Source organism: Eulemur rufifrons, chromosome 13, assembly GCF_041146395.1.
Source record: "Eulemur rufifrons isolate Redbay chromosome 13, OSU_ERuf_1, whole genome shotgun sequence".
Taxonomy (NCBI): domain Eukaryota; kingdom Metazoa; phylum Chordata; class Mammalia; order Primates; family Lemuridae; genus Eulemur; species Eulemur rufifrons.
The window spans coordinates 862,333-875,706 of NC_090995.1; the positions used below are offsets into that span (position 1 = coordinate 862,333).

A 13,374-nucleotide genomic window follows, 5' to 3' on the forward strand; every position below is an offset into this window, starting at 1 on the left:
ACTGTTCTTATAAATGTCAGAGGACATATATAAGTAGATGTGAACTAAAAATAAAATCCTAAGGCCCCCACTAACTGAACCGATCCCTCTCGGCCAAGGGAACCCCAGAAAAAAGCCTAAAATGAGTTCCCAGCCATGACAGGAGAGGAGACATAAAGCACAATTACACATGTGTGTTTTCTCTTCATCAATATTCGTAAGTCCTCTGGCTTGTGAAGTATGTATGTTTAGTCACCTTGCTCAGTGTAAAATCCCATCTCCTTTTGTCACTCCTTTGAAACACGTGTTCCTGGCTCACGGATGGAGTGGTATTTCCCAGCCTGTCAGAGTGGCCATTGCAGGTTGAGACCTCTTCAGGAGAAATAAAGCGCTCAATTTTTAAACGTTTAAAGTTATTTTTAAATATGTTTTTAAGATTTTTAATTTTTAATTATTATGGGTACATAATAGTTATATATCTTTATAGGGTACCTGTGATGTTTTGATATAGGCATACATGTGAATTAATCAAATCAGGGTAATTGGGTACCCATCTCCTCAGGCACTTACCACTCTTTGTGTTAGGAACATACCAATTCTACTCTTTTAGTTATTTAAAACTATACCCTAACGTATTGTTGATTATAGTCATTTTGTTGCACTATCAAATATTGTTCATTGTTCATTCTATCTGTCTATATTTTATCCACTTTATCCGTCAGTCCCTGCTACCCTTCCCGGCCTCTGGTAACCTTCATTCTACTCCCTGTCTCCATGAGATCAATTGTTTTTAGTATTTAGCTCCCACATATGAGTGAGAACATAAGAGATTTGTCTTTCTGTGCTGGACTTATTTCACTTAACATACTGTTCTCCAGTTCCATCCATCTTATCGCAAATGGCAAGATTTTGTTCTTTTTATGGCTATATAATATTCCATTGTGTATATGTAACACAATTTCTTTTCCATTCATCCATTGATGGACACTTAGGTTGATTCCAAATCTTGGCTATTGTGAATATGCTGCAATAAACGTGGAGTGCAGATAGCTTTTCAATATACTAAATTCCCTTCTTTTGGATAGGCACCTAGGAGTGGGATTGCTGGATCATATGGTAGTCCTATTTTTAGTTTTTTTGAGGAACCTCTACTGTTCTCCATAGTGACTGTACTAATTTACATTCCTACCAAAAGTATATGAGGGCTCCCTTTTATGTTTTATTTTTTGTTTTTTGTTTCTTTTTGAGTCAGAGTCTCGCTCTGTTGCCCAGGCTAGAGTGCCGTGGTGTCAGCCTAGCCCAGAGCAACCTCAAACTCCTGGGTTCAAGAGATCCTCCTGCCTCAGCCTCCCGAGTAGCTGGGACTACAGGCATGCGCCACCATGCCCGGCTATTTTTTTCTATATATACATTTTTTAGCTGTCCAAATCATTTCTTTCTATTTTTAGTAGAGACTGGGTCTCGTTCTTGCTCAGGCTGGTATGTTTTGTTTTTTACATTGGGAGAAGCTTATTAATACTCTCACAAACCAAAGATTCCTTTTTTCCAAATCAGCAGTCTCATAATTAGACTAACTACCATTAAAAAGCACAGAAGATTGAGGTATACCCTTGAGCTGTATAACTGTGTCATCTGTAAATATTAGTGGGAGCATGCCTGCATTTCTGAATGTGTGACTTATGTTTTCTGATATTTCTTTCAGTTATATAATTTTTCAAATGAGATGAGTCCAAATAAAATTATCTTTCACCTCCTTTCCAATTTAGTTTTATTTTCATTTGATAAAAGTTTTGGTGAATAACCTTTGGGAGGTAGACAGAGGACGGACACTTTTAATGATTATGCCTACACTACAGGCTCACTTATTCATAAATGGTAAATGGAAAGGGTAGGGACTCAAGTCTATTGAAAGACTAAATCAAGTTGCCTTGCAAAATGCACTACTACGACAACCCCTAATACCTGTTGATGTAGAGCATGAATCTTCTTTTGTATGTGTGATTCCCCATGTTGACAGTAATAATATGTATGTAATTATGAGATTTGGTGGGTTAGTACATTTATAAAACTGTATGGAAAGTATAGTTCCTAAAAGACTTCCTTGTTTTACCTCAGATCCGCATCACTCCTGATAGAAGCGCACAGGAAGAAACTGCAGAAACTGTCCTGTCAGAAACAAAAGAAACAAAACCACAGATGGAAAAGAGTAAACACATTTCTTGTCCTCCACAAGGAATATTGAATTTAATTATTACAAATGGTATGTGAACTAAGAAATGCAAATGCAGAGAAAATGAGAAATATATTTGATGAATATTAAAATATGCGACAAGAAAGCCACTGCTCAATCTGTGTACTGCAGATCAGACAGAGGGTCAACTCTGCTACATGCAATATGTGAACAAAGAGGAAATAGGTCCTTGAATCTTTCAAAGACAAAAACAAGGCCGGGCGCGGTGGCTCACGCCTGTAATCCTAGCACTCTGGGAGGCCAAGGCGGGTGGATCGCTCGAGGTCAGGAGTTCGAGACCAGCCTGAGCAAGAGCGAGACCCCGTCTCTACTAAAAATAGAAAGAAATTATATGGACAACTAAAATATATATATACAAAAAATTAGCCGGGCATGGTGGCGCATGCCTGTAGTCCCAGCTACTCGGGAGGCTGAGGCAGTAGGATCACTTAAGCCCAGGAGTTTGAGGTTGCTGTGAGCTAGGCTGACGCCACGGCACTCACTCTAGCCCGGGCAACAGAGCGAGACTCTGTCTCAAAAAAAAATAAAAAAATAAAAAAAATAAAATAAAATAACAAAGACAAAAACAATATATTGCCTAAGAGGAGGTCTATATTTTAATATTTTTCATGCCTTTTTATGCTAAATTTTTGAGATTAGAAACAGCATTGATTAAAGATTTTTATTTAAAACCTACTTTTGACATTTAATTTCAAGTTAGCTACAAAGAACATTATAATCCTGGCAATGTTATAGCTTTTATTAAAATTAGGCCCCAAGTTTTAAAACAGCTGCAACTTTGTAAAGAGTTATATAAAACTTGCTTTCCCAATGAAATTTTAAAGCATCTCCTTGTCATCAAATATTTATAAAGGTTCTCTTGGGATTTTTTTCCTAAATATTCTATATGATTAACCTTAAGAGATTTCGACCTCCAAAGTGTACAGCCTATAGAGAATAAAAATTAGATTAAAATATGATAGAATAAATAATTTAAGTGTTAAAGTTTTACTTTCTTATTTGCTGCTTGCTAACTTTAAACTTTAGAAGCAAATTTTATTCATTGATTTTTCATCAGTAAAGGTTGCTTTTAATTAACATCAGTATTTTGAAGGCCCTGAATCAAGCTTTTCTCTGAATTTGAATGGTCCTCATCTACCAGTGTAAGTGATTGGACTCCATTGTAAATATACATATGTTCCTATGACCCTGTCTATTTAGTAAGCAGTTTCTATCGAGTAGTTGTTAGGAAGAGGGCCAGAGCCTGGGAAAGATAGGGAAATGTCTTGGTCACCAAAGGTTATCCACTGAGTTTGGACTGCAGTTTGCTCAGGAACAAATTGAGGAGTTTTAAACCATCAGTATTGTAAGTATTGTAACTTTAAACTTAGATCTGTAACTCATTCCCTCCCCACTTTTTCTTTCATTTTTGATTTAGCAGTTTTAGAGACATTTATAGGAAAAGGAAATTTTCCATGTTTCTATTTTGGGCATGTATATTCTTGCACTCTCTTTTTCGAAATCTCTTTCTATCTATCTCTCTCTTTTTGTCAACACATATACACCCTACATTCATACTATCTCCTTTATACCCAGTCTCTGGGTGTGCTTAGAACATGTCACCGTTAAGAATCTTCACTGTGTTCTGTCATGGAATAAGTAATATACAACCCTGTATAAGTAAAATTAGACAAGCAAAGAAACCCTTAAAACAGCATATACTCTGCATTATAAAAGGAAGTAGAACTGCATTTCTCTATAAATAATAGTTAATTCACCAACACCACAGTATACATAAGTTAAATTTAAATAAGCAATCTAAACTCTCAATCACACATAGAAATCAATCTTCTCATATTTAATCACACTGTTTATATACCTTATTTGGGAGATGGCTTACATACTCCCAAAGGAATGGATAATCTAGGCTTGTAGATTTAGAATTTTGGCTATTGTTCCTTTTTTGTTTCTTTTTAATTTTCAATAAAAGTACTAATATATTTTCATGAAGTTGTTTTTCCTTTAAATAAACACATTAACTTCCATGTGAGTTGTATTTAACTCATGCTAGTTTTGGGCCCGGGGCCTTGTGAAGTATATGTAACTCAAACGTCTCTTTACCTTTGGACCTATGTGAACTATTTTTCAAGTTGCATATAACTCATGCACAGAAAACAATAAAAATACAAATTTTTCATCAAATTAGAAAGGATAATTTTGTTTTTGAAGTTTTTATTCTATTTTCATAATAAAACACCGTGGCCCCACAGAAAAAAATTTTTTCTAGTGTGGCATTCAGTGTGTTAAAGAAAAGCTTTGTTATACACCCAACTATGATTTTCAAGTAATCTTGGGAACAGAATTTCTCCATTAAAATCTTATCAGTTTTCTGAAGTCGGTAGTCGTGGAAGTTTAGGGTTCAAAAATATCCCAGAGACTTCCAATTTCCAGTTCCACATGTAAAGAGCTTAGAAGTCATCACTCTGACCTAACAACAAATGAAAAGTACAACAAACTGAAAAATTAATAACTCTCCTTAGATCCATCAGAGAAGTGAGTCATAGGGCAAACAAAAACAGGAGAGACAGACAGATGGGTTCAGAAAATCATAACTTACAGGAGCAAAAACCAGTGGCAGAGTAGGGAAGCCTAAAATGTAATTAATAAATTGGCTGAATCTCTGTGTGGATAAGTCTGAGAGTTTAAAACTCAAGGAGGGGCCCCGTCATGGGATGGGAGAGACCCACACTTTTATAAGTTTTATCTCCTGCAGCCAACCTGCAGGGGGAGAGGGAAAATACCAGGGAAGGGAAAAAGTAACCATTGTGAAATACACCCAGCATTCTGTTCTTCTTAATAAGGGCCTCCCTCAAGAGAAAATATTTTACCAGAGCCTGACCAACCTAGGAGAAGGGAAATACCCAACTCCAACCAGTCCTCTCTAGCCTTCCACATAGTTGAAGGGAAATACCCAACTCCAGCCAGCTCTGACCATCCTTTACCAACTGAAAAATACTTGTGAAGTTCACAGCTCAGGGACACAGGCTCACTAAAAGACTGAGACCTACTCATAGGACTACAGAACGTTCCCTCTCCCCACCTTACTACCACATTACTAAAGTCATATTTATTACAGGTCTTTTTACCCAGTACGTCACATTTACATTTCAACTAAAATTTTTAAGGTGTATTAAAAGGCAAAAACAAACAAACAAAAAAAAAAAAAAAAAAAACCCCACAGTTTGAAGAGATAGAGCAAGTATCAGTACCAAACCAAGATATACCAGGGATGTTGGAATTATCAAGCTGTGAATTTAAAACAATCATGATTAATATTCTAAGGTTCCTAATGGAAAAAAGTAGACAATATATAAGAACAGATAGATACTGTAAACAGAGATGGAAATTGTCAGAAAGAATAAGAAAGAGATGCTAGAGATTAAAAACACAACAGAGGCCGGGCGCGGTGGCTCACGCCTGTAATCCTAGCACTCTGGGAGGCCGAGGTGGGCGGATCGTTTGAGCTCAGGAGTTCGAGACCAGCCTGAGCAAGAGTGAGACCCCATCTCTACTAAAAATAGAAAGAAATTATATGGACAGCTAAAAATATATATAGAAAAAAATTAGCCGGGCATGGTGGTGCATGCCTGTAGTCCCAGCTACTCGGGAGGCTGAGACAGGAGGATCGCTTGAGCTCAGGAGTTTGAGGTTGCTGTGAGCTAGGCTAACTTCACGGCACTCACTCTAGCCTGGGCAACAGAGTGAGACTCTGTCTCAAAAAAAAAAAAAAAAAAAACACAACAGGCCAGGTGTTGTGGCTCACACCTATAATCCTAGCATTCTGGGAGGCCAAGGCAGGAGGATTGTTTGGCTCAGGAGTTTGAGACCAGCCTGAGCAAGAGTGAGACCCCATTTCTATAATACTAAAAATAGAAAAATTAGCCAGGCGTCATAGTGGCTTATGCCTGTATCCGCAGCTACTGAGGAGGCTGAGGCAAGAGGATCACTTGAGCCCAGGAGTTTGATGTTGCTGTGAGCTATCATGACACCACTGCACTCTACCCCGAGCCACAGAGCAAGACTCTGTCTCAAAAAAAAGAAAAAAAAAAAAAAAAGACACACAGCACAAATGAAGAATGCCTTTGTTGGGCTCATTAGTAGACTGAACATAGCTGAGAAAGAATCTCTGAGTTTGAGAACATGTCAATAGAAACTTCTAAAACTGAAAAACAAAGAGAAAAATTACTTAACAAAAATGAAACAGAATATCCATGAACTGTGGGACAACTACAAAAGGTGTAACAAACATTAAATGGGAATACCAGAAGAGAAAAAGAAAGACAGAAAGGAACAGAAGACATATTTAAAGCCACAATGGCTCAGAATTTCCCCCAGATTAAAGTCAGATGCCAAATCACAGATCCAGAAAGCTCAGAGAATACCAAACACAATAGTTGTCCAAAAAACTACATCTGGGCATATCATATTCAAACTTCAGAAAAATCAAAGATGAAAAAATCTTGATAGAACCCAAAGGAAAAACCTTACTTACAGAGGATCAAAGATAAGAATTACATCCGACTTCTTCTCAGAAACCAGGTAAACAAGAATAGGGTGGAGCGAAATATTTAAAATGTTGAGAGAAAAAAACCACCAATCTATAATTCTGTATCCTGTGAAACTATCCTTCAAAAGTGAAGGAGAAATAAAGATTTCCTCATATAAAAAAAAAAGTGGGGAATTTGTTGCCAGTAGACTTGCCTTGCAAGAAATATTAAAAGTTCTTAATTTACTTAATAGATAACAGTTTTTTCAAATTAATAATAGCAACAATGTATTTGATGACTATAGTTTATGTATATGGAAAAGGAATGATAGCAAGATACAAGAAATGGGAGGAAAGAATTAGGGATATTTTGATTTTATAAGGTACTTGCTCTACATGTAAAGTGATAATAGTGTTGTTTGAAAGTGGACTTGGATTAGTTGTATGTTCCAAACTCTCAGGCGACCATTAAAAAACATAATTGAGGCCGGGCGCGGTGGCTCACGCCTGTAATCCTAGCACTCTGGGAGGCCGAGGTGGGCGGATCGTTTGAGCTCAGAAGTTCGAGACCAGCCTGAGCAAGAGCGAGACCCCATCTCTACTAAAAATAGAAAGAAATTATATGGACAGCTAAAAATATATATAGAAAAAATTAGCCGGGCATGGTGGCGCATGCCTGTAGTCCCAGCTACTCGGGAGGCTGAGACAGGAGGATCACTTAAGCTTAGGAGTTTGAGGTTGCTGTGAGCTAGGCTGACGCCACGGCACTCACTCTAGCCTGGGCAACAGAGTGAGACTCTGTCTCAAAAAAAAAAAAAAAAAAAAACATAATTGACATGCTGAGAGAAAATAGAATTGTATAAAATGCTCAATTAAAGCCACAAAAGGCAGAAAAAGAGTGGAAGACAAAAACAGGAATAAAGAAGGTCAATGAATAGCAAACAGGAACAAACATGGTAGATCTTAATCCAACTAAATCAGTAACCATTTTAAATGTCGGCCGGGCGCGGTGGCTCACGCCTGTAATCCTAGCACTCTGGGAGGCCGAGGTGGGCGGATCGTTTGAGCTCAGGAGTTCGAGACCAGCCTGAGCAAGAGCGAGACCCCATCTCTACTAAAAATAGAAAGAAATTATATGGACAGCTAAAAAAAATATATAGAGAGAAAAAATGAGCCGGGTGGTGCATGCCTGTAGTCCCAGCTACTCGGGAGGCTGAGACAGGAGGATCTCCTGAGCTCAGGAGTTTGAGGTTGCTGTGAGCTAGGCTGACGCCACGGCACTCACTATAGCCTGGGCAACAGAGTGAGACTCTGTCTCAAAAAAAAAATAAAAATAAAAATAAATGTCAATGGTCTAAATACACTAGATAAAATACAGACAGTGTCAGAGTGGATCAAAAAATAAGACCCAACTATATGTTATTTACAAGACACATATTGATTAAGTGAAGCATTGGAGAAAGATATGCCATTCAAACACTAATAAAAGGAATAATGAATTAGCTATATTCATTTCAGAAAGCAGACTTCTGAGCAATGAAAAGCTAGCAGGGATAAAGAGGAGCATTACATAATAATAAAAGGGTTAATTCTCCAAAAAGACAAGATCATCCTTAATATGTACATGCCTAACAAAAGAGCATCAAAATACATGAGTCAAGCCAGGTATGGTGGCATGACTGTAGTCCCAGCTACTTGGGAATCTAAGGCAGGAGGATAGCTTGAGCCTAGCAGTTTGAGGCCAGCCTGGGCAATATTGTGAGACCCCGCTCTTAAAAAAAATATCTGAGTAAAAAACTGATAAAACTGTAAGGAAAAATAGGTGAATCCACTTTTCTAATTGGAGACTTCAAAAGCTCTCGATCAGGAATGGACAGATCCAGAGGCAGAAATTCAATAAAAAGGTAGGTGAATTCAATCAACTGGATGTAATTGACATCTATAGACTACTTCATCCAACAACAGCAAAATACAAATTCTGCTCAAGCTCACATGGAACATTCACCAAGATAGACCATATTCTGAGCTACAAAACACACTTTAATGAATTTAGAAGAATAAAAATCATACAGTATAGACTTTTAGACAACCACGAATTTAAACTAGAAATCAATAACCAAAACGGAGCTGAAAAAATTCCAAAATACTTGAAGATTCAACAACACACTTCTAAATAACACTGAATCAAAGAAGAAATCTCAAGAAAAATTTGAAAATACTTTGAACTAAATGAATATAAACATACAACTTATCAAAATTTATGAAATGCAGCAAAAACAGTGCCTGGGAGAAATTTATAGCATTTAATAATTTTTCTTATTAGAAAAATAGAAAGATCTAAAATCAATAAGTTAAGCTTCAACCATAGTAAGCCAGAAAGGGAGAGCAAAGGAATTCAAAATAAGCAGAAGAAAAAGAATGATAAACTTTAGAGCAGAAATAAATGAAATTAAAAACAAGAAATCTCACCTGAGGTCCATGTTCTTAAAAATATATATATACAGTAAATCAATATAGAAATTCAATGAAACCAAAAGATGGTTCTTTGAAAAGGTCAATAAACTTGCTAAAACTTTAGCCAGGCTAAGAAAAAAAAGAGAGACGACACAAATTATTTACATCAGAAATAAAAGAGGGGCATCACTACAGATCCCATCAGCATTAGAAGGATAATAAACAACTCTCTGCCCATGGATTTAATAACCTAGATAAAATAGACCAATTCCTTGAAAGACACAATCTGCCAAAAGTCACACAAGACGAAATAGATAATCTGAACAGGCCTATATCTATTAAAGAAATTTAGTCAATATTTAAGAACCTTCCAAAACAGAAAGTACCAGGCCCAGATGGCTTCGTTGGTGAATTCTACCAAATACTTCAGGATGAAATTATAACAGTTCCTCTACAATCTATTCTAGAAGATAGAAGTAGAGGGAATATTTCCCAACTTATTCTAGAAGGCCAGCATCAGTAATATCAAAACCTGAGAAAAATATTACAAGACCAATATCTACAGAACAATATCTCTCATGAACATAGATGCAAAAGTTAACAAAATGTGAGCAAATAAACAGTGTATAAAAAAGGATTATACACCATGACCAAGTGGGATTTATCCCTGGTATTCAAGGATAGTTCATCATTCAAAAATTAAGTAATGTAATCATCATATCAACAGGCTAAAGAAAAAAGTTCACATGATCATATTAGCAGATGCAGAAAAGGCATTTGAAAAAATTCAACACCCATACATAATAAAAAAAAAACTTGTTGGAAAGCTAAGAATAGAGTGTAAACTTCCTCAACTTGATAAAGAACTACTACTAAAAAACTACAGCTAACTGTACTTACTGGTGAGAAACTAGAAGCTTTTCCTTTAAGATCAGGAACAAGACAAGAATGCCTCCTCTTACCACTCCTTTTCAACATTGTACTGATGCAATAAAACAAGGAGATTAAATAAAAGATGTACAGGTTAGGAAGGAAGAAATAAAGCTGTCCTTGTTTACAGATGACATGATTTTATAGGTAGAAAATCTGATCAAATAAAGTAAAAAACTGGAACAACTAATATGTGATCATAGTAAGGTTTCAGGATACAAGGGTAATACACAAAAGTCAATTGCTTTCCTATATACCACAATGAACAAATGGAATTTGAAATTAAAAACACAATACCATCGGCCGGGCGCGGTGGCTCACGCCTGTAATCCTAGCACTCTGGGAGGCCGAGGTGGGTGGATCGTTTGAGCTCAGGAGTTCGAGACCAGCCTGAGCAAGAGCAAGACCCCATCTCTACTAAAAATAGAAAGAAATTATATGGACAGCTAAAAAAATATATATATATAGAAAAAATTAGCTGGGCATGGTGGTGCATGCCTGTAGTCCCAGCTACTTGGGAGGCTGAGGCAGGAGGATCACTTGAGCCCAGGAGTTTGAGGTTGCTGTGAGCTAGGCTGACGCCAGGGCACTCTAGCCCGGGCAACAGAGTGAGACTCTGTCTCAAAAAAAAAAAAAAAAAAGATAATGTAGAAGAGCCTTGTAACAGCATGACTTTCTTTACTCCTCTTCTCATTTCTTTCTGGCAATCTGGGCTGCCTGTGGGATTCTTTCCCCGTGGCTTGAAGAATTTCTTTTCGTGTTTCTTGTAGTGTGGGTCTCCTAGAAATTAATTCCCTCAGCTTTTATTTGTCTGAAAATGTCTCAATTTGGCTTTTATTTTTGAAGGATATTTTTGTTGGATATAGATTTCAAGTTCACAGGTTTTTTTTTTTGTTCTTTTAAGCCTTTTAAAGATTACCTTTCCTTGTCTTCTGGCTTCCGTTATTTCTAAAAAGAAGTCAGCTATAATTCTTATTGTTGTTCCCCTGAATGTAATATATTTGTATTTTCTGGATGGCTTTAAGATTTTTCTTATCTTTGTTTTCCACAGTTTGATTGTAATATGCCTAGATATACTCTTCCTTATATTTATCCTGCTTGGGGTCTACTAGCCATCTTGGATCTCTGTGTTGTCTTTCTTCAATTTTGGAAAATGTGCAGTCATTCTCTCTTCAAATACTTATTCTGCCCCATTCTCTCTAATCTTTCCTTCTGGGACTCCAATTAAATATATGTCACACCATTTCATATTGTCTAATACGGTTCTTTTTCTTTTTAAATTAATAGATTTTATTTTTAGAAAGTTTTTTTAAGTTTATATAAAAATTGAGTGGAAAGTATAGAGAGTTCCCATACAACCCTTTGACGCCCCTCCCCACACATAGTTTTCCTATTATTAACATCTTGCATTATTATATTTGTTACAATTGATGAACTAATATATACATTATTAAAGTCCACAAATTGCATCACGGTTCACTCTTTGTGTTCTACATGCTGTGGGTTTTGACAAATTATAATCACATGTATCCTTCATTATAGTATCATAGAGAATAGTCACACTGCCCTAAAAAATCCCCCATGCTCCACCTATTCATCCCTTCCTTCCCCCTGGAATCCCTGGCAACCACTGATTTTTTTTTTTTTTTTTTTTTTTACTGTCTTCACAGTTTCACAAACTTTCAAAAATCCTCTTTTTTTCCTGGGGACTTTCCTCCCAGAGACCTCCATCTTTTTGCTTCTACCTAGTGTGGTTGCTTTCTATGTCTGTGGAGGGCTGGCATCTTGGGCTCTCTTTCGGTGGTCTCCTGGTTTGGATCCACTGTTTCCAAGATCAGAATGCTCAATCTAGTTTCCCGCTGGTTTTCTTAGCACACGTTCTCAGGTACCTGCCTTAAAAAGAATACACAAGATCTAAACTTCCAGAGACCTCACATATATGAAAATGTTTTTATTCTGCCCTCATACCTGATTAATTGGCTTAGAGCTCTATATGTAAAATATTTGTTCTCAGAATCTTGGTAGGTTCATCCATTATCTTCTAGTATATATGGTTACTACTGAGAAACAGTATGCAAATCTGTTCATGATTTTTGCGGAAGTTTTTTTTTAATGTCTGAAAGATTTTAGGATCCTCTCTATATCCTTGATACAACATTTCACAGTGATAAATATGGGTATGGGCCTATTTCATGCTTTGTGTGGGCACTTAGTTGACCCTTTCAATTTGAACACTGAGAAATTTTGATATTATTTCTTTGACAATTCTTCTGCTATGCTTCTTCCCCTTTATTCTCTCTTCTGGTCAAATATTGGACATCCTGGATTGGTTTTCTCTCACATTTTTTCACCTCTTTATTTTTATATTGCTCTGTTCTGAGACACTTCCTTTACTTCATTTTTAAATCTTTTATTTTCTCAGTTTTTCATTTCAGGAATCATACTTTATCTCTAATTTCTCCTTTCCTATGATATTCTATTCTTATTTTATGTATGTTCTCAATTCTCCAAGAATATCATTTGCTTAACTGTATTCTGGTCCCTGAATTCCATTTCTTCCGGGGCAACTTTTCATTTTGTTTTACTGGACCTGTTTTTCATGCTGCTGACTCTTGTTGTGTGCTGGTGATACGTGGTCGTCTGACACTTAAGAAGGAAGGTCTCAGTACCTTGTGTAGATAGACTCTCCTGTTCTGAGGATAGAACTATTTACTTGTCAGTTCCCTTCTCTGAGAAAGTCCTTTGCCTTGGACAGGATAAGAAAAAGCTTTGCTGACTGATGGGCTCTGTTCTGTAGAGAACAAATACAGATCTAGCTGTGAGACCGTAGGCTTCCAACACACCAGAATGAGATGTGTCCACTTTAGAACTCCAGCGAAACTCCTCCTGGAAACTTGAGGTCACCCCATAAAATTCATTCAATTTAAAGTATAAATTCTAGAAATTTATAGGCACACAAATGGAGAGAGGAATGGAATTGCTGAGTGGTGGTTTTGTATCATTTACAATCTCTTGATTAATTTCCCTCTTTTTGGCCTCTTTTGTCACTACTGCCTTTAGCTGTATACTGTCTCTGAGCACAGAGATTCTTCCCATTTCCATTGTCAGATCGGCTTCTTTTGTAGCTACCTCACATATTCAAGGCTGTACCTTTTCCAGCCTGTCCCATCCTTCAGCCTGTTTCTATCTGCTTTCACCTTCCATAATGGTGTGATAACCACTCTCTGGTCTCCCC

General features: G+C 36.9%; 1 protein-coding gene across 1 annotated transcript in view; it reads left to right on the forward strand.

Moving 5' to 3' along the window:
- The window catches only part of SLC9B1 (solute carrier family 9 member B1), a 72,435-nt gene that overhangs the window by 20,743 nt on the left and 38,318 nt on the right, over positions 1-13,374 (forward strand). The window contains exon 3 of the mRNA XM_069485463.1: positions 2,095-2,239. Within this exon, the coding sequence (XP_069341564.1) occupies positions 2,095-2,239 (145 nt within the window). The remainder of the gene's footprint in view (positions 1-2,094; positions 2,240-13,374) is intronic.